General features: G+C 42.4%; 2 protein-coding genes across 2 annotated transcripts; one reads left to right on the top strand and one right to left on the bottom strand.

Annotated features, from left to right (window-relative positions):
* Positions 1-1,002: 1,002 nt before the first annotated feature.
* Positions 1,003-3,458, bottom strand: LOC123879138. The gene is made up of 2 exons (XM_045926687.1): positions 3,178-3,458; positions 1,003-2,560 (listed from the first exon to the last, which is right to left on the bottom strand). Exon 2 carries the CDS (start codon positions 2,558-2,560, stop codon positions 1,010-1,012), a length of 1,551 nt encoding a protein of 516 aa, XP_045782643.1. The 5' UTR covers positions 3,178-3,458; the 3' UTR covers positions 1,003-1,009.
* LOC123878932 (mucin-2-like) lies at positions 2,641-26,359 on the top strand. Its single transcript, XM_045926309.1, has 19 exons — positions 2,641-2,985; positions 3,634-3,897; positions 4,699-4,884; positions 5,677-6,081; positions 6,389-10,357; positions 11,217-11,882; positions 12,166-13,272; positions 13,466-14,797; positions 14,991-16,085; positions 16,352-17,587; positions 18,183-18,902; positions 19,337-19,616; positions 20,051-20,166; positions 21,435-22,077; positions 22,472-22,665; positions 23,485-23,650; positions 23,886-24,121; positions 24,861-25,199; positions 26,220-26,359. The coding sequence occupies exons 1-19, from the start codon at positions 2,641-2,643 to the stop codon at positions 26,265-26,267; spliced, it is 13,347 nt and encodes a 4,448-aa protein (XP_045782265.1). The 3' UTR covers positions 26,268-26,359.
* Positions 26,360-26,837: the final 478 nt, after the last annotated feature.

Below are 26,837 nucleotides of genomic sequence, written 5' to 3'. Positions count from 1 at the left end.
GCAATCGGCCACTGCTCGATCTGGGAGGTCCATCCTTATCTTGGGGGATTTCTCTGGAAGCTTGCGGCTTGCTCTTTGTACGCGCCTTGTGTACAGCCGTCCCAAAGGTGTTACCAAGGACGCAAACCCCAACTTCCCTACGAGTGACATTCCTGAGTCCCAACTCCACTGGGAATCCCCCACCAGCCTCCTTAATTCCCTCAAGAGCCGCTGTATCCATTCGTCTGGCAATCGTTTCTCGTTCACCGCCGTATCCCAAACTATACCAAGGAATTCTATTTGTCTTGCAGCTTCGAGTACTGACTTTTCCAGGTTCACCGACCAACCCAGGGTACGAAGCAGCTCTGCTGACTCGGCTATTTGATTTTCCAACACCTGTGGGTCTTGGTGTGCAAACAGAAAGTCGTCGAGGTACACGAGTACCCGGACACCTCTCGAACGCAACACGCCCGCCACCCAATTGGTGACACGGGAGAATGCCAACGGCGCGCTCGATATGCCAAATGGGAGGGACGTCATTTGGTAGACCTGACCTCTGAATGCGAAACAAAGGAACCTCCTGTGACTCTCCTTCACCGGTATATGAAAATAGGCCTGGGACAAGTCCAGCTTTGCCATGTAGTCGCCTTCTTGTAGGAAGAGTGGGATGTGGCTTTGATTTATAAGTCGGAATTTTCGAGGCTTTAGGTACAAATTTAGCCGCCTCAGATCGAAGATCTGCCTCACTTTGCCGTTTTGCTTCGGGATTAGGAAGATTCGCGACAGGAACCCCGTCCTGGCATCGGATCTTTCTACTACCCCTATCTCTTCCAACTTCCTTAACTCCTCGGTCATGGCTACTGAAGTGTCCGTCGCGAATCTTCGCAACATTTCCTCGTGGAAGGGAACTGCGGGAGGTTTCGCCACGAAGGGTATTGTATAACCTGAAATAATCTTGATGATTGACCTTGGAGCTTCCAACTTCTGCCACTCTGTTATAAATCTCCTCAGTTGCCCTCCCTGAAATCTGTCAATATCGCTTATCCTGACGTCGCTTGTCAGAGCCCTTCTTTGGGCTGATATACTTTCGAGCAGCGGCAGTTCTATGTGCTGAGCCACGCTTTGGCAGAACTTGGGAGGTTTTCGGAGGTGCCGTTGGTCGTGAGCGCCAAGTTGGTTGCTTGGATGTAGCTTGTGCCGCAGAAGCGGCCGGTTTCCGAAAGGGCCTCTTGAACTGCTGGGGCGACAGAAACACCTGCTTTACACCCCCGTTATCCCTCACAAAGTCTGTTAGGCGCTTCTCCTCGAATAGGTGTGTCGCAGACGGTGGTATCTGCTGCAGGCTTGCAGACAAATTCTCGTTTCTGGCCTTGAACGCCTTCCGCCTCATTTCGATTGTCTCAGCCCGATGGCCACACGTGAACTGCAGCAAATCATCTGACACCACTTTAAAACGCGAACCATCCGCTAAAACACTACGTAAGTCCCCTGCTGCCTCCGGGTGCTTCTTGGCCAGGGTTTTAAGCTCCTCCGACAAAACCCGTCGCTGGAGAAGGAGTCCATGGACAATCGTCCCCAGCATTCCATCCTGCCTGGCAGCCAGTGCCGACGGGTGGCTTAGCATGCCCCCTAGCTCGGTATTAACCTTTAAGGTGCTGAACACTGGTGCTGCATGAAGCCGCTTCTCCACCTCCTTATAACGGAGTCTACTCCAGCTCTCGGAGCCGAACCTTTGACACTCAATTCCCTCCAGCCTTGCCTGTGATGAGGGCTCTGGCACCGGTGGCTCCGCTTCCTTTACCATGGGTCGAAAATCTAATACATCAATGCCCCCCTCCTGCTCAAACTCCAAGCCAGGATCGAAAGCCGGTGCTTTCCATGTACCCGAGTCTGAGCCTGACTCAGGAGAAGGCGGGAAGACCTCCTGGTCTGAGTCCTCCGCATCAGATATCTCATCCTGCTGCGAGTGACTTCCCGATCCAAGGTTCTCGATTTTCTCTACCAAAACCGCAAACATGCTATCCATCTTCTGCTCCAACTCGTCCACCCTTGACCTTTTGGACTGGAAACTGCCCGACGAAGAACTTCTCTTGCGTGCTCTTCTTTCTGAATCGGAGTCCCCGCCCGACAGCAGTCTATCTGCCTCAGGTCTGGATATCAAACTCGGCTTCATCACCTCAATCGCTCTATTGAAGAGCTCTGCTTGCGCTGCTGAACCCCTTATTTTGTTCGCTACAGCTGGTGGGCTTATAATAAGTGCCCTAGTAAATTCCCAGTCTAGCATCTTCACTTTAATATCTCGATAACATTTCTCTGACAAATGGTCGGCATCGGGGTTAAACGCCTTGGCGAGCCCCACCGTAGGCAGTGCAAACCTTAGTTTATTGAGCAGCTGGGGGTCCACGCTGCTACCAACAATATCCTCTTTTGAGGTATGACGCGCTGTCCAATCTGTCCAGCCCTCCGGAAGGTTTTCCTGCGCTAGGAGCTTAAGGCGCTCCAAAACTTCATCCTCTTTTTCGGAGTCCGCTTGCACCTGCAGGAGTTCTCCGAGGCTGATGACCGAACCTCCCTGCGCCATCTGTGGGCCAACCAAAAGGTTTCATTAGACATGAAGCAAGCCTTAAACTGCCAAGGTTATAGCCCGCAACCCCTTCAGCCATGGCCGAACCAGCTGCGTTTCACGAACTGCCAGCCGCAGCTCACTGGCCATATGACAGTGAGCCGACGGTTGCGAATTTCCAGCCAACAGATGCGAACCTGGAGCCGCCTGCTGCGGCTCACGAGCCGCACGGCTGCGGCTGGCGAGCCGTACGGCTGCGTGTCGCGAGCCGACGGCCGCGGCTGGTGAGCCGCACGGCTGCGGCTAGCGAGCCGTACGGCTGCGTGTCGCGAGCCGTATGGCTGCGTGTCACGAGCCGACGGCCGCGGCTCCTGAGCCTTGCGGCTGCCGATTTCGAGCCGGTGGCTGCGAATTTTGAGCCAATGGCTGTGCTCGCGAGCCCTGTGACTATGAGGAGCGGGGCTCCGTCAAGCTGTGTAGGGCTGAAGCTAGCCCAAATAGATGATTGCCGAAGGCGAATCAAGTATCGAATTATCATAGGCAATCACCTCGTTAACATTTATCTTGTTTAGAAAGATAAAAGAAACACACTCACAAACGGTAACCTAGAAACAAAAAATATTATCTTCACTTACCCTTCCGACGAAAGGCAATCCGTGAAGGAACTCTGATTCACGAACGTTACAACAACGTTAGGTAGCATGCACTGCGCGCTAGTTAAGTTGAAAGCGTACTGGGGAAGCGCGGCGATGCCACCGCCCGCCGCCTGCCGCCGCCGCGCGGTAAGGGGGGCCCCTCAGCCCTCTTACCTCGTGTCGCGGCTGCTCACAGACGTAACCGTAGCAGGTAGGATGCATTAGTGTGTTGGTAGGTATGAGAGGTAATCTCCGAAAGGTCAAGCCGAAGGCACAGACCTAAAATATTCAATTTTTATACCTCTTATGTAATGTAGGTAATTGTATCATGTTAAGTAGTTTGTAATATTTTTAAGAATATTTCTTGTTAAATATAGCAAATAACAGTTTTTTCCGAATAAAGACAAAAATATTAGAAAAAAATTCTTGGGTATTAATTTTGCACGCATATTTCAGGAATGCGAAACATCGGAGAAAGTTAAGTGTAATAAAGAGGAATTAAGCACAAATTTAGAAGAATTAAGCACAAATATAGAAGACGGAGAAAGAAGAATTAGAAATAAGAGATCTAGTAGTCTCCTACCAAATGGATGCCCCACACAATTCAGTATTAACAAATTGTTACCACACGATGACTGTACTAAATTCTACCAATGCTCGTTTGGTATAAAGGTAGAGACGGATTGCCCCGATGGATTGCATTTTAATGCTAGATCAGAGGTATTTATACTTATTGTACTAACTAATAGGGTTGCCAGCTGCTATTTTTAGGGTTCCGTACCCCAAAAGGAAAAACGGAACCCTTATAGGATCACTTTGTTGTTTGTTTGTCCGTCCGTCCGTCGTATCTGTCAAGATACCTATAGGGTACTTCCCGTTGACCTAGAATCATGAAATTTGGCAGGTAGGTAGGTCTTATAGTATAAATACAGGAATAAATCTGAAAAACGCGAATTTGTGGTTATATCATGTAAAAAAAATATTGAAATGTGTTTCAAGTTTCAAAGTAAGATATACCAAGTGGGGTATCATATAAAAGGGCTTTACGTATACATTCTAAAACAGATTTTTATTTATTTTTATGCATAATAGTTTTTGATTTATCGTGCAAAATGTTGGAAAAAATACCCGTAGTACCCGTAGAGTACAGAACCCTTAGTGCGCGAGTCTGAATCGCACTTCGCGGTTTTTTGATTTACGGGATACCAGCACCAAAAATACGGAGCTTAGAATTTTTTATTGGAGACATTGTTTTAGATAGATACATATTTTTTAATACTTGTTATTTGAAGAAACAGCTTTTAAAAGCTCTTTAAATTACCTTGAAATATATTATCAAAAATGTTCTTCCGGCTTCGGTTTTATCCACCAATTAGGTACGATTTTGGGATCTTCAAAAGAAGAATGAATATAGGTATCTTCTAGACTCTTGACAAGCGTACCGTCTTAGGCTGCATCATCACTTGCCAGCAGGTGTGATTGCAGCCAAGCGCTAATCTACGAAAACCTACTTAATTTCAGAATTGTGACAGCCCAGAAAATGCTGGTTGCGAAACGAAATGGCTACCCAATGGGTGTCCTAAAGACTTTGGGGTGCACCACCTCTTACCCCACGAATCGGACTGTTCGAAGTTCTATTATTGTGAGTTTGGAGACAAGGTCGAGAGGAATTGTCCAGCGGGACTTTATTTTGACCCAAAGATACAGGTAAACAAGTGTAAATTAAAAATTTATAACACCCTTGACAAGTGAATGTTACTGTAACTAAAAAAGAGCTGATAACTTTCAAACGGCTGAACCGATTTTCTTGGATTATAGCTAAGAACACTCTCGATCAAGCCACCTTTCAAAAAAAAAAAAACTAAATTAAAATCGGTTCATTAGTTTAGGAGCTACGATGCCACAGATAGATACACAGATACACACGTCTAACTTATTACTCCCCTCTTTTTGGGTCGGGGGTTAAAAACTACAAACAAAATATAAATTTAAAAAAAAAGTCTTGATATATAGAAATTGCTGGGGTGCGCGAAGAAAAAAGCCATTGACTTTTCTTTAATAATGCATCAACTTTCGAGGATGTGGGAGAAAATAATGCTTATAAGTACTTATTTAATATACAGGAATCGTTTTATTATATTTAATAGGTGCTATTATTATTTATTAATATTGTAAGTAGGTATTGATTTTATTTGTCGGGCTCATAGAGAAGGCGGAATAAGATAATATAATAAAATAAATCGGATATATTGCATTATTATCGGATAAAAATCAATAAATCAGTTCAATTTCAATGCCTAATCGAAGATTATTTCCAGATTATAAAAATTATCGAAGTTTAATGCCAATGCCATGCGCCTGCGCATGGGTATATAATACAACTTATATTCAATACTGCCTTGTAGGTAGGTAGGTACTTTAATCCTGAAAAATCAGAGTTTATGAATAATCTGAATCCAAGCGGCAAAAGCAAGCTAGTAAAATGCGTTTTTTTAAAAGGTTTGCAACTGGCCGAGCGCAGTCGATTGCAACTCATCAACAACTGAAGGAGCCCCAACAACAACAACAACGTACCCAACAACACCGCGTGCTCCGACAACAACACCAGAGGTTCCAACAACAACAATGCGTGCACCAACAACAACTGAAGGAGCCCCAACAACAACAACAACGTACCCAACAACACCGCGTGCTCCGACAACAACAACAGAGGTTCCAACAACAACAATGCGTGCACCAACAACAAACGAAGGAGCGTGGTTGCCCAACGGCTGCCCAGCGAATTTTAACATACATCATTTGTTACCACATGAGTATGACTGTAGCAAGTTCTACATTTGTAACTTTGGAGAGAAAGTCGAAAGAAGTTGTGCGCCTGGGACTCATTTCGATCCGAGCTTACAGGTATTATAATAATTTAAATTACAACTTAATAAATTTACATAAAAGAAACAATAATATGAAAAATAATTGAAAATAGATTTTTTTTAATGAAAATAAATGCTTAATTATATTGCACATTATTCATGAGTAAAGACAAGAACAAGGATAACTTAAGTAATATGTTTTGAAAATGAAAATAAATCGTCGGACATTATAATATAGTATCGAATTATCAATACGATAATTCGATAATGGAATAAATCCGTTGTCGAATTATTATCGTAACGTCTTGTATCTGAATAAAAAAAACCTAACTTTTTATCTTAAGGTTTGTAACTGGCCATATAACGTGAATTGCACTACCTCGAGCACGCAACGTCCAATAACAACAACGAGCACTACTACGACAACATTACCTCCTACGACCGTACCTCCTACAACAACAACCACAACAGAGGCGCCAACCACAACAGAGGAGCCATCAACAACCACGACACAGGAGCCAACGACAACAACGAGTACTACTACGACAACATTATCTTCTACGACCGTAACTCCTACAACAACAACCATGACAGAGAAGCCAACAACAACAACGAGTACTACTACGACAACTTTACCTCCTCCAACCGTACCTCCTACAACAACAACCACAACAGAGGAGCCAACAACAACAACGAGTACTACTACGACAACATTACCTCCTCCAACCGTACCTCCTACAACAACAACCACAACAGAGGAGCCAACAACAACAACGAGTACTACTACGACAACATTAGCTCCTACGACCGTACCTTCTACAACAACAACCACAACAAAGGCGCCAACAACAACAGAGGAGCCAACCACAACAGAGGAGCCAACAACAACCACGACAGAGGAGCCAACAACAACAACGACAGAGGAGCCAACAACAACCACGACAGAGGAGTCAACAACAACAACGAGTACTACTACGACAACATTACCTCCTCCAACCGTACCTCCTACAACAACAACCACAACAGAGGAGCCAACAACAACAACGAGTACTACTACGACAACATTAGCTCCTACGACCGTACCTCCTACAACAACAACCACAACAGAGGCGCCAACCACAACAGAGGAGCCAACAACAACTACGACAGAGGAGCCAACTACAACCACGACAGAGGAGCCAACAACAACCACGACAGAGGAGCCAACGACAACAACGAGTACTACTACGACAACTTTACCTCCTCCAACCGTACCTCCTACAACAACAACCACAACAGAGGAGCCAACAACAACAACGAGTACTACTACGACAACATTAGCTCCTACGACCGTACCTTCTACAACAACAACCACAACAAAGGCGCCAACCACAACAGAGGAGCCATCAACAACCACGACACAGGAGCCAACGACAACAACGAGTACTACTACGACAACATTATCTTCTACGACCGTAACTCCTACAACAACAACCATGACAGAGAAGCCAACAACAACAACGAGTACTACTACGACAACTTTACCTCCTCCAACCGTACCTCCTACAACAACAACCACAACAGAGGAGCCAACAACAACAACGAGTACTACTACGACAACATTACCTCCTCCAACCGTACCTCCTACAACAACAACCACAACAGAGGCGCCAACCACGACAGAGGAGCCAACAACAACCACGACAGAGGAGCCAACGACAACAACGAGTACTACTACGACAACTTTACCTCCTCCAACCGTACCTCCTACAACAACAACCACAACAGAGGAGCCAACAACAACAACGAGTACTACTACGACAACATTAGCTCCTACGACCGTACCTTCTACAACAACAACCACAACAAAGGCGCCAACAACAACAGAGGAGCCAACCACAACAGAGGAGCCAACAACAACCACGACAGAGGAGCCAACAACAACAACGACAGAGGAGCCAACAACAACCACGACAGAGGAGTCAACAACAACAACGAGTACTACTACGACAACATTACCTCCTCCAACCGTACCTCCTACAACAACAACCACAACAGAGGAGCTAACTACAACCACGACAGAGGAGCCAACGACAACAACGAGTACTACTACGACAACATTACCTCCTACGACCGTACCTCCTACAACAACAACCACGACACAGGAGCCAACGACAACAACGAGTACTACCACGACAACATTACCTCCTACGACCGTACCTCCTACAACAACAACCACAACAGAGGCGCCAACCACAACAGAGGAGCCAACAACAACTACGACAGAGGAGCCAACTACAACCACGACAGAGGAGCCAACAACAACCACGACACAGGAGCCAACGACAACAACGAGTACTACCACGACAACATTACCTCCTACGACCGTACCTCCTACAACAACAACCACAACAGAGGCGCCAACCACAACAGAGGAGCCAACCACAACAGAGGAGCCAACAACAACCACGACACAGGAGCCAACGACAACAACGAGTACTACTACGACAACATTAGCTCCTACGACCGTACCTTCTACAACAACAACCACAACAGACGCGCCAACAACAACAGAGGAGCCAACCACAACAGAGGAGCCAACAACAACCACGACAGAGGAGCCAACAACAACAGAGGAGCCAACCACAACAGAGGAGCCAACAACAACCACGACAGAGGAGCCAACGACAACAACGAGTACTACTACGACAACTTTACCTCCTACGACCGTACCTCCTACAACAACAACCACAACAGAGGCGCCAACCACAACAGAGGAGCCAACCACAACAGAGGAGCCAACAACAACAGAGGAGCCAACAACAACCACGACAGAGGAGCCAACAACAACCACGACAGAGGAGCCAACAACAACCACGACACAGGAGCCAACGACAACAACGAGTACTACCACGACAACATTACCTCCTACGACCGTACCTCCTACAACAACAACCACAACAGAGGCGCCAACCACAACAGAGGAGCCAACCACAACAGAGGAGCCAACAACAACCACGACACAGGAGCCAACGACAACAACGAGTACTACTACGACAACATTACCTCCTACGACCGTACCTCCTACAACAACAACCACAACAGAGGCGCCAACCACAACAGAGGAGTCAACAACAACTACGACAGAGGAGCCAACGACAACAACGAGTACTACTACGACAACTTTACCTCCTCCAACCGTACCTCCTACAACAATAACCACGACAGAGGAGCCAACGACAACAACGAGTACTACTACGACAACATTACCTCCTACGACCGTACCTCCTACAACAACAACCACGACACAGGAGCCAACGACAACAACGAGTACTACCACGACAACATTACCTCCTACGACCGTACCTCCTACAACAACAACCACAACAGAGGCGCCAACCACAACAGAGGAGCCAACCACAACAGAGGAGCCAACAACAACCACGACACAGGAGCCAACGACAACAACGAGTACTACTACGACAACATTACCTCCTACGACCGTACCTCCTACAACAACAACCACAACAGAGGCGCCAACCACAACAGAGGAGTCAACAACAACTACGACAGAGGAGCCAACGACAACAACGAGTACTACTACGACAACTTTACCTCCTCCAACCGTACCTCCTACAACAATAACCACGACAGAGGAGCCAACGACAACAACGAGTACTACTACGACAACATTACCTCCTACGACCGTACCTCCTACAACAACAACCACGACACAGGAGCCAACGACAACAACGAGTACTACCACGACAACATTACCTCCTACGACCGTACCTCCTACAACAACAACCACAACAGAGGCGCCAACCACAACAGAGGAGCCAACAACAACCACGACAGAGGAGCCAACGACAACAACTACGACAGAGGAGCCAACGACAACAACTACGACAGAGGAGCCAACGACAACAACGAGTACTACTACGACAACATTACCTCCTACGACCGTACCTCCTACAACAACAACCACAACAAAGGCGCCAACCACAACAGATGCGCCAACCCCAACAGAGCAGCCAACAACAACCACGACAGAGGAGCCAACAACAACCACGACTACTCCTACAACAACAATCACGACAGAAATGTCTACAACAACAGAAGAGGTTCCTATTACAACAATAACATCGACAACGGAAGAGGTTATAGCGACAACTACATCGGCTAGTATAACTACACCGCCTAGCATCTGCCCTCCTGGATTTTTCGGGAACACGGCCCATCCGTATGAATGTGACAAGTATTACTTATGCTCGGGAGGCAATGCCACGTTGCTGCGGTGCGCCAGTGGTTTCGAGTTCGATCCTCTTGTTTCGGTGAGTTTAAATAATGCATCGTAATAATTATTATTACTATAATAATAAAAAGCTGTGATAGCCCAGTGGTTAGAACGTCCGCCTCCTAATCGGAGGTCGGGGGTTTGATCCCGGTCACGCACCTCAAACTTTTCAGTTATGTGCGTTTTAAGCAATTAAATATCACTTGCTTTAACGGTAAAGGAATCTCTCAGGCATGCAGGTTTCGTGAGGAATCCTGTATGCCTGAGAGTTCTCCATGATCTCAAAGGTGTGTGAAGTCTGCCAATCCGCATTGCCCCAGCGTGGCAGACTGTGGCCTAAACTCTTCTCATTCTGAGAGGAGATCCGTACTGTAGTGGGGAGGAAATGAGTTGATCATGATGAATAATAAATTATTGTTTTCCTTTGAGAATTTCGTAGTAAAATAATATGAAACCCATATGAAATCCTTATACATCGTTTCGCCCAGCCCGTCTGTCTGTCAATCTTCGTGTCATAGCTAGTTCTGATACGAACCGCTAAGGTGTAGAATGTCAAGAGTTAATAGGCATCTTCTAAGCTAGCGTGCTTCGACCTAGACCTCACCATTGCTTTTTTAAGCATCAGCAATTAAAAAAAACCGTCGCAGGGAGCCGCAGGATTCACGTAAGACCGTGGCGTTTGGAGGTCCCCACAGGAGGCCTATGTCCAGCTGTGGGCGTTTGTTGGTTGACAATGAAGATGATGATGATTCTTAAAAAGTAGATTATGTTTCATTAGTATAAAATTTACGCAGAGGTCGAACGAGAATTACAAAGATAATACTGTTTGCTTTTATTCAGTTAGGTATGAACTATGAATTTAATATATGTAGTTTTATTTATTTTTATATTTATAGCATTGCGTCCCAATTTCTGAGAATGGCTGTTTCGCTGGCCAAGGCCAATGGACACCGACGCTACCGCCGACAACAACGGAAACCTCACTCCCGACAACAGTAACAGCTATTGATGCAGTACCAACAACAACAGAGGAAGTTCAAACTACTACAACTAGTACTACTACGACATCACTACCTCCTCCAACAACAACGACGGAAGAGTCAAGAACAACAGAGGAGGAAACAAGTACTACAACAACAACAACACTACCTCCTCCAACCTTACCTCCAACAACGACAACCACTACTGGGGAGCCAACAACCACGGCAGAGGTGCCGACAACAGAGGAGGAAACAACAACGAGTACTACTACTACAAGTTTACCTCCTCCAACCATACCTCCCACAACAACAACCACGACAGTGGAACCAACAACAACAGAGGAAACAACAACACATATTTCAACGACAACAACAACAGATGTAGTACCTACAACAACAGAGGAGGGTCAAACTACAACAACTACTCTACTTCCTCCAACAACAACACCCAGTATTTGCCCTCCAGGGTTTTTCGGAAACGTCGCGCATCCATTTGAGTGTGACAAGTACTACTTATGTTTGGGAGGCGTCGCCACGTTGCTGACTTGCGCTGCTGGTTCCGAATTTGATCCGGTAACCGCGGTAAGTTCAACCACAGAATCACACTTATATTATATGCTTAATACTTTCAGGTACAGAAGGATCACTCCGCAAAGACGTTTAGATAAATAGAGACTCTTGTCACGTTGCAATAAAGTGCAATTTAGCTCACATGTTTCTTTTTGACACCATGATTTCATACATTACACGTGTAGAAACAATAATTATTTTTTACTTTTTAGTGTTTGTGGTTTTTGACGTCTGTTTTTTTTTTGAATTTTTTATTCCAAATGACTCGACTTACGGGAATTCTTCTGTTTTCCAGGCATGCGCTCCGATTTCCGAAAATGGTTGTTTCGCTGGCCAAGGCAAATGGACACCGACGATACCACCGACAACAACGGAAACCGCATTCCCGACAACAGTGACAGATACTGATGGAGTTGAAACTACAACAACAACAGAGGAGGTTTCAACGATAACGACTACACTACCTCCTCCGACCATACCTCCTACAACAACAATAACGGCAGAGGTGCCAACAACAACAGAGGAGAAAACTACAACAACTAGTACCACTACAACCATATCACCCACAACAACCATAACGACAGAGGTACCAACAACGACAGAGGAGGAAACAACTACTAGTACTACAACTACAACACTACCTCCTCCGACGATACCTCCTACAACAACCACGACGGAGGTGTCAACAACAGAAGAGGGAACAACAATAACTAGTACTACTACGACGACATTACCTCCTCCAACCGTACCTCCCACAACGACAACCACAAAAGAGGTGCCAACAACAACCACGACAGAGGAGCCAACGACAACAACGACAGAAGAGCTAACGACAACAACGAGTACTACTACGACAACATTACCTCCTACGACCGTACCTGCTACAACAACAACCACGACAGAGGAGCCAACAACAACCACGACAGAGGAGCAAACCACAACAACGACAGAAAAGCCAACGACAACGACGAGTACTACTACAACATTACCTCCTACGACCGTACCTCCTACAACAACAACCACGACAGAGGAGCCAACGTCAACAATGACTACTACTACGACAAAATTAACTCCTCCGACCCTATCTCCTACAACAACAACCACAACAGAGGTGCCAACAACAACCACGACAGAGGTGTCAACAACAGAAGAGGGAACAACAATTAGTACTACTACGACGACATTACTTCCTCCCACCGTACCTCCCACAACGACAATCACGACAGAAGTGCCAACAACAACAGAAGAAGTACTTCTAACAACAACACCCAGTATATGCCCTCCAGGATTTTTCGGGAACGTCGCTCATCCATATGAGTGTGACAAATACTACTTATGTTTGGGAGGCGTTGCTACGTTGCTGACTTGCGCTGCTGGTACCGAATTCGATCCAGATACTGCGGTAAGTTTATTCTTTATAAAATCATTTTACTTTCTACCTAGTGTTCCTTATTTTCTGAGAGTTGTGACTGAACCCATTTCATTAATAACAACGGTAAGGGTTTGCTTGGAATAATTATATGGTTAGCAGTTGACTCCTATACTCATCCTTTTCCAAACAACTGGACTTTTAAGAGAATTAATCTTTTTTTCAGGGATGCGTTCCAATTTCCGAAAACGGTTGTTTCGCTGGCCAAGGCAAATGGACACCGACGTTACCGCCGACAACAACGGAAACCTCATTCCCGACAACAGTGACAGATACTGATGGTGTTGAAACTACATCAACAACAGAGGAGGTTTCAACGATAACGACTACACTACCTCCTCCGACCATACCTCCTACAACAACAATAACGACAGAGGTGCCAACAACAACAGAGGAGAAAACTACAACAACTAGTACAACTACAACAACACTACCTCCTCCAACCGTACCTCCTACAACGACAACCACGACAGAAGTGCCAACAACAACAGAGGAGGAAACAACAACAACTAGTACTACTACAACAACACTGCCTCCCACAACCATACCTCCTACAACGACAACCATGACAGAAGTGCCAAAAACAACAGAGGAGGAAACAACAACAACAACTAGTACTACTACAACAACACTACCTCCTACAACGACAACCACGACAGAAGTGCCAACAACAACAGAGGAGGAAACAACAGCAACTAGTACTACTACAACAACACTACCTCCTACAACCATATCTCCTACAACGACAACCACGACAGAAGTGCCAAAAACAACAGAGGAGGAAACAACTACTAGTACTACAACTACAACACTACCTCCTCCGACGATACCTCCTATAACAACCACGACGGATGTGTCAATAACAGAAGAGGGAACAACAATAACTAGTACTACTACGACGACATTACCTCCTCCAACCGTACCTCCCACAACGACAACCACAAAAGAGGTGCCAACAACAACCACGACAGAGGAGCCAACGACAACAACGACAGAAGAGCTAACGACAACAACGAGTACTACTACGACAACATTACCTCCTACGACCGTACCTGCTACAACAACAACCACGACAGAGGAGCCAACAACAACCACGACAGAGGAGCAAACCACAACAACGACAGAAGAGCCAACGACAACAACGAGTACTACTACGACAACATTACCTCCTACGACCGTACCTCCTACAACAACAACCACGACAGAGGAGCCAACGTCAACAACGACAGAGGTGTCAACAACAGAAGAGGGAACAACAATTAGTACTACTACGACGACATTACTTCCTCCCACCGTACCTCCCACAACGACAATCACGACAGAAGTGCCAACAACAACAGAAGAAGTACTTCTAACAACAACACCCAGTATATGCCCTCCAGGATTTTTCGGGAACGTCGCTCATCCATATGAGTGTGACAAATACTACTTATGTTTGGGAGGCGTTGCTACGTTGCTGACTTGCGCTGCTGGTACCGAATTCGATCCAGATACTGCGGTAAGTTTATTCTTTATGAAATCATCTTACTTTCTACCTCGTATCCCTTATTTTCTGAGAGTTGTGACTGAACCCATTCCATTAATAACAATGGAATGGGAATGTTTGCTTGGAATAATTATATGGTTAGCAGTTGAGTCCTACTCATCCTTTTCCAAAGAACTGGACTTAAGAGAATTAATCTTTTTTTCAGGGATGCGTTCCAATTTCCGAAAACGGTTGTTTCGCTGGCCAAGGCAAATGGACACCGACGTTACCGCCGACAACAACGGAAACCTCATTCCCAACAACAGTAACAGTTACTGATGGAGTTGAAACTACAACAACAGAGGAAGTTTCAACGACAAAGACTACACTGCTTGCTTCGACCCCACCTGCTACAACAATAACATTAACAACGACGACGACGACGGAGGTGCCAAAAACAACAGAGGAGGAAACAACAACAACTAGTACTACCACAACAACACTACCTCCTACAACGACAACCACGACAGAAGTGCCAAAAACAACAGAGGAGGAAACAACAACAACTAGTACTACTACAACAACACTACCTCCTACAACGACAACCACGACAGAAGTACCAAAAACAACAGAGGAGGAAACAACAACAACTAGTACTACTACAACAACACTACCTCCTCCAACCTTACCTCCTACAACGACAACCACGACAGAAGTGTCAACAACAACAGAGGAGGAAACAACAACAACTAGTACTACTACAACAACACTACCTCCTACAACGACAACCACGACAGAAGTGCCAACAACAACAGAGGAGGAAACAACAGCAACTAGTACTACTACAACAACACTACCTCCTACAACCATACCTCCTACAACGACAACCACGACAGAAGTGCCAAAAACAACAGAGGAGGAAACAACAACAACTAGTACTACTACAACAACACTACCTCCTGCAACCATACCTCCTACAACGACAACCACAACAGAAGTAACAACAATAACAGATGAGGAAACAACAACATCAACTAGCACTACAACGACAACAATTCCTCCTCCAACTATACCTCCTGCGACAACAACAGAGGCCGTTTCTACAACAATAACTACGACGACGATAAAGGAGGTGCCAACAACAGAAGAGGTTTTAACGACACCAACTAGTGCCACTACAACAACACCCAGTATATGCCCTCCAGGATTTTTCGGAAACGTCGCGCATCCGTATGAATGTGACAAGTACTACTTATGTTTGGGAGGCGTTGCCACGTTGCTGACTTGCGCTGCTGGTACCGAATTCGATCCAGATACGGCAGTAAGTTTAAACTTTATCAAAATATTTTAATTTCTACCGCATATTTCTCAATTCCTCGAAAAAGCCGTGATAGTTTGCTGTTTTTATAACCTCACCTGGTTCTGGTATAAATAGGGATACACGACTTTAACTTTTTGAATTTGCCACCATTTCTACCACTTAACATTGCCATCAACTTTCACTAGACTCTATGGCGGAATTCTTTCATGGTGAAATATGGGGTAGTAGGGACGACTTGACTTATGGGAATTCTTCTTTTTTTCCAGGGATGTGTTCCGATTTCCGAAAACGGTTGTTTCGCTGGCCAAGGCAAATGGACACCAACGTTACCGCCGACAACAATGGAAACCTCATTCTCGACAACAGCAACAGTTACTGACGAAGGTGAAACTATAACAATAAACGGCACTACAACTATGCGTCAGACGACTGAATCTTCTGACGAAACAACAACTTCACAAGAAATAACAGACACTTCTGATAACACAACATTAGAACTAGTTACAACAACGGTGTCCTTTACAACAGTTCCCAGTAATGTAACAACAACTGAATCTGGAACAACAATTAATGCAACGACGACAGAGTTTGAAACGACAGCAACAGCAAAGCCTGGAACAACAGTCCCTAGTAACACAACAACAACTGAGTATGATTCGACAGGAACAACAGATTCCGGCATAACAGTTCCTAGTCACGAAACAACAGTTCCAAGTAACGCGACAACAACTGAGTATGATTCAACAGCTACTACAGATTCTGGCATAACAGTTCCTAGTAACGAAACAACAATTCCAAGTAACGCAACAACAACTGAGTATGATTCAACAGGAACAACAGAGTCTGGCATAACAGTTCCTAGTAACGAAACAACAGTTCCAAGTAACGCGACAACAACTGAGTATGATTCAACAGCTACTACAGATGCTGGCATAACAATTCCTAGTAACGAAACAACAATTCCAAGTAACGCAACAACAACTGAGTATGATTCAACAGGAACAACAGATTCTGGTATAACAGTTCCTAGTAATGAAACAACAGTTCCAAGTAACGCATCCACAACTGAGTATGGTTCAACAGTTACCACAGATTCTGGTATAACAGTTCCAAGTAACGCAACAACAACCGAGTATGATTCAACAGTGACTACAGAGTCTGGAATTAATGAAACAACAATCGTATATGAAACAACAATATCAACAGAATCTGGAACAACACTTCCCAGCAATGAAACAACAACCGAGACTCTAACAACAGTTCCCATAAATCAAACAACAACGGAGTCTGTAACATCAGTTGCTAGCACAACAGATATAGTTACAAAAACAAGTACAACAGAGAATGTTCCAACAACGACTGTGACTCCTAATATATGCCCACCAGGATTATTCGGAAATATACCGCATCCGTATAGATGTGACTTGTATTTCTTATGTTTGGGAGGAACTGCTGTTCCTTTGGAATGCCCAGCTGGTACTGAATTTGATCTGGTTGATCGGGTAATTTGATTTTTTTTTATTTGATAGCCTCAATGATCACGCACAACAAACGGAAACGTTTAAGTGCGGAAACCAGCCCAGAGAGAAGAAAGAAGCCTCAATGATCAAGAAGCAGTTTTAAAATGAAAACACTTTTTAAAAATATAAATAGAAGGAAAACGAGCAGGCGGGTCACCTAATGTTAGTGATCATTGCCACCCATGAACATTTGCAGCACCAAGGAAATCGCCAACAATTGAAAAAACAAATTGCTTGTTAGTAATTTGTTAATCTGGCCCCCCATGTGGAAGTTTTTGTTTATCAAATTTGGTACACTTTTCGAATCTCAATTGTCACTAGTTAAATTAATGGAATTGTGGTAAATAATGATGTTAATTATTTACTCTACTGTCTATAACTCTGTACCCACACTTTCATAGTGCAGTCTAGTAGTAGTAATAGATTGATGGGACAGTACTACTAAGATGGCTTTACGTGCTCTTTGAGGCACGGGGGAATTATTACATCGACAACTTCAAAGTCAGGGCTGCTACTGACAAATGTCAATTAAAAATGTTGTTTCAAGCCAATTGTAAATTTTTTGAGTTATTTTCAGGAATGCGCTCCGATTTCAGAAAATGGATGTTTTGCTGGCCAAGGTAAATGGACACCGACGTTACCGCCGACAACAACCGAGATCTTATTCACTACAACAGTTACTACTGATGAAGTTGATACAACAACAATAAGTGACACTACAACTGTGCGACAGACGACAGAATCCCCTGTTGAAACAACAACTTCACAAGAAATAACAGATACTACAGATAATACAACATTAGAACTAACAACAACTACGGCGTCCTACACAACAGTTCTCAGTAACGTAACTACAACAGAATTCATAACAACAACCGAGTATGATTCAACAAGAACAACAGATTCTGGCATAACAATTCCTAGTAACGAAACAACAGACCCTAGTAATGCAACAACAATTGAGTATGATTCAACAGCAACTACAGAGTCCGACATAACAGTTACAACAACAGGATACGAAACAACAGCGTCAGAAACATCACTTCCAAGTAATGAAACAACAACAGAGTCTGTAATAATAGGAAGCACGACAGAGCTAGCTATAGGAACTACGACGGGCAAAACAGAGATAACAACAGAAAATGAGGCGACAACCACCACCCCCTCTATATGTCCTCCAGAATTCTTCGGCAATAAACCACATCCGTATAGATGTGACTTATATTTCTTATGTTTGGGAGGAACTGCTGTACCACTAGAATGCGCAGCCAACACTGAATTCGACCCGGTTGTTGCGGTAATGTTCTTTTTTAACCCCCGAATTTCATTTGAATATTATGCAACCAAAGTTCATGAAATTTTGCAGACATATTCTAGAAACTAATATCTGTGCCTGTGGTGTTTTAGATTTTTCTAAAAATATGTAGTTTTAAAATTACAGGGGCTCAAAGATTTGTATGTGAATTTTACGACCGCGTAACTTTGAAACCGAATATTTTAACGGAAATCTGGAAAACCACAGGCATAGATATTAGTTTCTAGAATATGTCTGCAAAATTTCATGGTTTTTGGTTGTTTAATATTCAAATGAAATCGGAACTACGTTTGTATGGAGCGAGTGACGGAGAGACCCCTCTACTTCTTTGATGCCGTTTGTCATTTGATGATGTGAGAGATGCTAACACCGTTGCTCAATTGATAATTGTATAATTTGTATTTGCCTTTTTTTAGGAATGCGTCCTTATAACTGAAAACGGCTGTTTTGCCAATCAAGGTAAATCCACACCGACGGAACCTCAAACCACTGAATCTGCAACTATTCAAGATACAGACGCCACTACAAAAGATAATGAAAACGGTGAATTAGATCCGACTACAGAAAGAAAAAGTACAATCAGCAATACAACGGCAGAAGATTATGAGACTACATCAGTTCTAATACAAACCACAGTAGATGTTTCTGCTAGTACTGCGTCTATAGAGACCACGACTAGTAACATATGCCCACCAGGTTAGTCCACTGTTTTTACTGACCACGAATTTAGTATACTTAATTTGTTGTTTAACCTCATTCCACCCTCCTTTTTAACCCCCCCACCCAAAAACAGGGGTGTTATATGTTTGACGTGTGTATCTGTCTGTGGCATCGTAGCTCCTAAACTAATGAACCGATTTTAATTTAGTTTTTTTTTTGTTTGAAAGGTGGCTTAATCGAGAGTGTTCTTAGCTATCATCCAAGAAAATGGGTACAGCCGTTTGAAAGTTATCAGCTCTTCTAGTTACTGTAACCTTCACTTGTTGGGGGTGTTATAAATTTTTAATTTACACTTGTAACTAGTCACTATAACTCCCATTGGCTCGTTTGCTCGCTATAAATCACTAAAAATGCATATAATTAACAAAAATAGAGTCTACAATGACATGAAGTTTACATTATTTTTTCAGGATACTCTGGTTATATAGCAGACCCTGTGCAATGCGATAGGTTCTTCCACTGTGTGGTTGGTAATGCTATACCACTTTACTGTCCAGCTGGCTTAGAATACGACCCTGCTTCCAAGGTTAGTAGTCATAAACCCATACTAATAATATTATAAATGCGAAAGTGTGTCTGTCTGTCTGTCTGCTACGTTTTCACGGCCCAACCACTGAGCCGCTTTTAATGAAATTTAGTACAGACTTGGAATACATTCCGGGGAAGGACATAGGCTACTTTTTAACTTGGAAAATTGAAGAGTTCCTACGGGATTTAAAAAACTGAAATCCACGCTGGCGAAGCAGCGGGTATCCTCTGGTATCTAATCACACTAATATTACAAAGGCGAAAGTTTGTGTGTGTGTGTGTGTGTGTGTGTGTGTGTGTGTATGTTTGTTACTCCTTCACGCAAAAACCACTGGACGGATTTGGCTGAAATTCAGAATGGAGATAGATAATATTCTGGATTAGCACATAGGCTATTTTTTATCCCGGAAAATCAAAACGTTCCCACGGGATTTCGAAAAACCTAAATCCACGCGGACGAAGTCGCGGGCGTCAGCTAGTATTTATTTTTATTTTATTTTATTTTATTTAATAGGAAGCCAACGGTATACAAAGAAAAGTAATTATGACGACTTATATAAACTTAGGACTATCAATGTATACTCACTTACAGGCTAACTCAACATGCTTAATCTAAAACTTCTAAATAGTAAAACTTAACCTAAGACATTCTTTGCATAAAATCTATAATAAACAAATCAATTACTCAGTAAGCCAAAAGTACAACAATTATTAAAACTAACAATAAAAACTACAAAAAAGACTAAAAATAGCACCCTACAATTTCAAAATGAATCTTTAAATATTTTATCTAAGACTTTTTTTTTTCTTTATTTATTTAAGGGCTTTTATACCTTTTAGACTTATTATGGAATATTTAAAGACTCATTAGGTGGTTTTTAATTTTGTTTTTAAATAACGAAGCGGAGAGTTGAAAAATATCTAGGTTAGCTTTTCTGAACACATTATTATAGGATATCACAATTCTATTAAGAGGAGCAGCACTACCAAGGTTACTTTTACATATTCTGGCCCTAAATGTTTGCTTGCTCTTTATAAGTGATCTTGCGTTTCGCTTTGGTATTGACAGTTGTATTCTATTTAATAAATTTGGACAATCAATATCCCCATTTATAATCTTGTGTAAAAAACAAATAAATAGTATATGTATAAATAGTATAGTATATGTATATATATATATATATTAGTATGGATAGTAGTAACATATTATTACCACTAAGTTATTATATTATGTTCATGTCTTCTAATTCTATGAAACTCTTTCAGCAATGTGTACGGATTTCGGAAAACGGTTGTTTTGCGTCTCAAGGAAAATGGACTTCAACTGTAACACAACAAACAGAATCTGGTGCAACAGAAGTTACGACTTTAAACAACAACGACAACACTGATGCAACAACAGTGCCCAGTCACACAACAAGGGAGGAAGATGCAACAATAGATGATTACAAAACTACAACTGAAGTAGTTGATGAAGTTGTAACAGCAACAACTATTAGCTCAGATGATTCTGACATTACCTCAGATAATCCTACATTTACAACAGAGATAAATGATGTATCAACCACCGAAGCAGATTACACAACACAACAAAATGATGATCCAACTGCAGAAGATTCACAGAAAACTACAGTATCAGTAACTGGCACTACAAATTTCGCGACAACTGAGCAAAATGATAATCAAGACTCTACAAGTACAACAACTGAAATAGGTTCAACTACAGAACAAAATGACATAGATTCAACGAGCGTTCAACCAAAAACGACTACTCAAGCAGATTCAACTACAAATGACAATGAAACTACAACAAGAAAAGTAGTTTATACTACAGTACAAAATGACAATGATAACGAAGGTGAATCTACAAAGGATCAAACAACTACAGTAAACATAGATACTACTACAGGTATGTCAACTAACCTAATATCAGATGGAATAAATACGGGCATTTATTGTTATTATTAAGAGGGGTCTCTCCGTCACTCGCTCCATACAAACGCAGTTCGTCTCTCATTGGAATACTAACCAATCATACTCAATGGAATTTTGTAGAAACGTTCCGGGAACTAATATCTATGCCTGTGGTTTTCCAGATTTCCGTTAAAATATTCGGTTTCAAAGTTTCGCGGTCACTTAACACTTAACACTTTTCTTTGAATTTTTGGAAAGAGCAACCGTTGAGTTTCTTGCTGGCTCTTCCGATAGAGAGGGCTTTCCATACTAGTGTTTTTTTGGATTTTTCTGACAGTTCGAAACCAAATTGTAAAAATTCAATAAAAACTTATCATTTTCCATTCCAGAAAAAGTTATGACTGATGCAGTATCGGTAACCACTCCAGGAACAGTGAATGATCCTTCAGCGAACATATGCCCACCTGGCTTTTCTGGGTTCATAGCAGACCCAGCAGCATGTAACAGCTTCTACCAGTGTATAGTTGGCCATCCGATAAGATTATTCTGCGGTTCTGGAAGCGAATTCGACCCCGTTTCCTTGGTAAGTTTTTTTATTAATTTTTTTAGGGTTTAGGGTTTTTTAGGGGTTTAAAAGGAAAAACGGAACCCTTATAGGATCACTTTGTTGTCTGTCTGTCTGTCAAGAAACCTATAGGGTACTTCCCGTTGACCTAGAATCATGAAATTTGGCAGGTACAAGTACAGGAATAAATCTGAAAACCCCGAATTTGTGGTTACATCATTTAAAAAAAATTTAAAATGTGTTTAAATTTTCAAAGTAAGATAACTATACCAAGTGGGGTATCATATTATAAAGGGGCTTTACTTGTACATTCTAAAACAGATTTTTATTAATTTTTATGCATAACAGTTTTTGATTTATCGTGCAAAATGTCGAAAAAAATGCCCGAGTACGGAACCCTCGGTGCGCGAGTCTGACTCGCACTTGGCTGGTTTTTATTTATTTACAGACTAGTGCTTGGCTGCAATCAGACCTGCTAGCAAGTGATGATGCAGCCTAAGATGGAGCGCGCTTGCCTAGAAGTTGCCTATTCACTCTTGACTTGAAGGTTATACCCATATTAAAAGTCAAAAAAGTCAAAATCATTTATTCAAAGCAGGTACAATTGTACTCCTTTTGATAGATGAAATTGTTAAATTTGTATGATATAGTGGTGATAATTAATTACGTAACTTAAAACTAAAGCTACGAGGGTTCCAAACGCGCCCAAGTCTGAGAAGAGCCCACAACAAACTCAGCCGGGTAAAAAAGTGGAAAGGAACACTGATGCCGGAAGAGCGTTCCATATCTTAACGGTTCAGATTAGAAATGATGATAATAATGAACATTTAATTTCAGCAATGTGTACCAATTTCACCGGACGGCTGTTACGCAGCTAAAGGTTTGTACACACCAACTGAGGAGGCATCAAAAACAACAGAATCACTAGACGACAAACCGACTACTGTTGGTGAAGATGGAAAAGCAACAACGCAATATCTGACAAGTACAACAAAAACTAAAGGTATTTACTAGTGTAGCTTTTCAAGAAGATTTATTCGTTTACTTGTGCTATAAGACCTACCTACCTGCCAAATTTCATGATTCTAGGTCAACGGGAAGTACCCTATAGGTTTTCTTGACAGACACGACAGACAGACAGACAACAAAGTGATCCTATAAGGGTTCCGTTTTTCCTTTTGAGGTACGGAACCCTAAAAACGCCAGATTAACTTGTCATTTTGGAAAACCTTTTGTAGACTGGGGAGAAGAAGGCGACGATGATGACGCTGGCAACACAGAAACAACAGCGTCTGTAGAGACAACAACACAAACAACAGAATCGATTGGAACAACAACAAGGAGTCTATGTCCTCCGGGTGTCTTCGGCAATATACCTGATCCAGAGCGATGTGATAGTTTCATTATGTGTGCTGCGGGTATGGCCATACCGCTTTACTGCAGTGAAGGCTTCGAATACGATGACACTAGTCAAGTAAGTGTTGTAAACCATTCATTAGGATACAAAATCAATTAAATTTTGACGTGACAACGTCTTATAATTCGATAGAGCCGGCTGCACGCACGAAAAAACATGACTCATGCGGCGTTACCTCGCTCTGAGGCGTTCCATGTAAGGCTTGAAGTGCAAGCGAGAGCGCGGAACGAGCGACAAAGAAGCACAATCGGCCTTTGTTGTCACATTCAACTATCGTCAGTAAACCGACTTTACAGACAACCAATTTTTTTTACATGTAAAATGACTAGAGGATGCCCGCGACTTCGTCCGCGTGGATATAGGTTTTTGAAGATCCCGAGGGAACTGTTTGATTTTTCAGAATAAAGAGTCGTCTATGTCAATTACAGGGACGCAAGCTACCTCAGTACCAAACACCCAAATCGGTTAAACGGATGGGTTTTTGGGAATCTCGTAGGAACTCTTTGATTTTCCGGGTTAAAAAATATCCTATGTCCGTCCCCGGGATATAAGCTAACCCTGTACCTTTCGTCAGAATCGGTTAAACTGTTGGGCCGTGAAAAGGTAGCAGACAGACAGACAGACACATTTTCGCATTTATAATATTTATTTAAAAAAATGATTAACTGACTTATTAATAATATAATATATCAAAACATAGATATGGATATTTAATTTCTTTCTTCGAATTAATTTTATACCGATCAGAGTTTAATAGATAAGCAATATTCACCAAGTAATCATTTTCAATTTCCAGCAATGCGTGAAAATTTCCGAAAACGGGTGTTTCGCAAGACAGCAACAAACTAATAAACCTGAAACAGATTTAGAAACAACACCAAAACCGACTACACTGGAACTTCCAACAACAATCGGTGATGAAACAACAAAGGATGTTAAAACAACAGAGAATGTTGAAACAACAGAGAAAGTTAAAACAACAGAGAATATTGAAGCAACGCCAGTGATTTGTCCACCAGAAGTCTTCGGCAATGTGGCACATCCCGAAAGATGTGATAAATTCTACTTGTGTGCTGGTGGTACGGCCATTCCCTTGTATTGTGGAGCCGGATTCGAATTTGATCCTGTTCAAAGGGTAAGAAAATCTTTCATTAATGACTAGCTTATGTTTATGCAACTTCGTCTGCGTGGACAAATTTCAAACCCCTATTTTAGCCACTGGGGTTGATATTTATATCCATACTAATATTATAAATGCGAGAGTGTGTCTGTCTGTCTGCTACCTTTTCACGGCCCAACAGTTTAACCGATTCTGGCGAAATTTGGTAACTACAAGGTTAGCTTATATCCCGGGGACGGACATGGGCTACTTTTTATCCCGGAAAATCAAAGAGTTCCCACGGGATTCCTAAAGACCTATCCGCTTAACCGATTTGTATGAAATTTGGTACCGAGGTAGCTTGCGTCTCTGTAATTGATATAGGCAACTTTTTATCCCGGAAAATCAAACAGTTCCCACGGGATCGTTAAAAACCTAAATCCACGCGGACGAAGTCGCGGGTATCCTCTAGTTTTAAATATTCCTTTCTTAGCGGATGTCGACGTCATAATAACTATCTGCATGCCAAACAGTCCGACCTGTCCAGTCGTTTGAGCTGTGCGTTTATAGATCAGTCAGTCAGTCAGTCAACTTTCCTTTTTATATATATCTAGATTTTTAACCCCCGACCCAAAAAGATGGTTGTTATAAGTTTGACGTGTGTATCTGTGTATCAGTCTGTGGAATCGTAGCTCCTGAACTAATGAACCGATTTTAATTTAGTTTTTTTTTGTTTGAAAGGTGGCTTGATCGAGAGTGTTCTTAGCTATAATCCAAGAAAATCGGTTCAGCTGTTTGAAAGTTATCAGCTCTTTTCTAGTTACTGTAACCTTCACTTGTCGGGGGTGTTATAAATTTTTAATTTACACTTGTATGTCATTAAAAATGCGCGTACAATACTTAAAGCATACTTTTAAACTTTTTGGAATAAGTATGTAATATTATGTCTCGTTTAACCTTTTTCTTTTGTATTTTTTTTTTTGTAAAATACAATTTTTTAGTTACATTTCGTAATACTATTGTTTCTTTCATTAAATTCGATGTCTTTTCTTTCAGCAATGTGCGGCGATTTCTGAAAACGGATGCACGGCTTCAAGAAGTTAAGAGCACCAACGAACAGCGCCTGTTTATATTGACTCATGATAATATGTGGCCTTCACAAAGGAAAGAAAATGATTAGGAAGGAAATGATTAACGTCTTGTGAATTCATAATAGAAGTTTGGTTTTATCATTATCATCGTCTTGCAAACAAATAATTTCAACTTATGCATGTCGGCATACGCTTAGCCAGCCTGGCTGATCCGTTGCGCAAAAAATGAGCCAGCCCGTCTGTCAGCCGATGAGGCTACAAAATTTCCTAAAATGTTATCACGTTCACGTAAAAATATTATATTATTTGACAGATAGGTACTTTTGTTATTATTTCGTGCTTAAATTTTTCTCAAAAGCGAGATTCAGTCGTTATGTTTTTATAATAATTTATTGCGTTTAGTTGATTATTTATAAGGATTTTCATTCTTAGGATTAATAAGTACCTATCCATCTTGTCTACCAGATAAATTCACTTCTTTCATAATGCTTTTTAAGACAGAAATTAAATACCGCTAGATGTCGCTAGGGTAATTTAGTCAACACAAAAACTTTTCAAAATTTATTTGTTTTTTTAGCACTCA

This window comes from Maniola jurtina, chromosome 27 (assembly GCF_905333055.1).
Source record: "Maniola jurtina chromosome 27, ilManJurt1.1, whole genome shotgun sequence".
NCBI classification, from domain to species: Eukaryota; Metazoa; Arthropoda; class Insecta; order Lepidoptera; family Nymphalidae; genus Maniola; species Maniola jurtina.
This window is presented reverse-complemented; position numbering and strand designations above follow the sequence as displayed.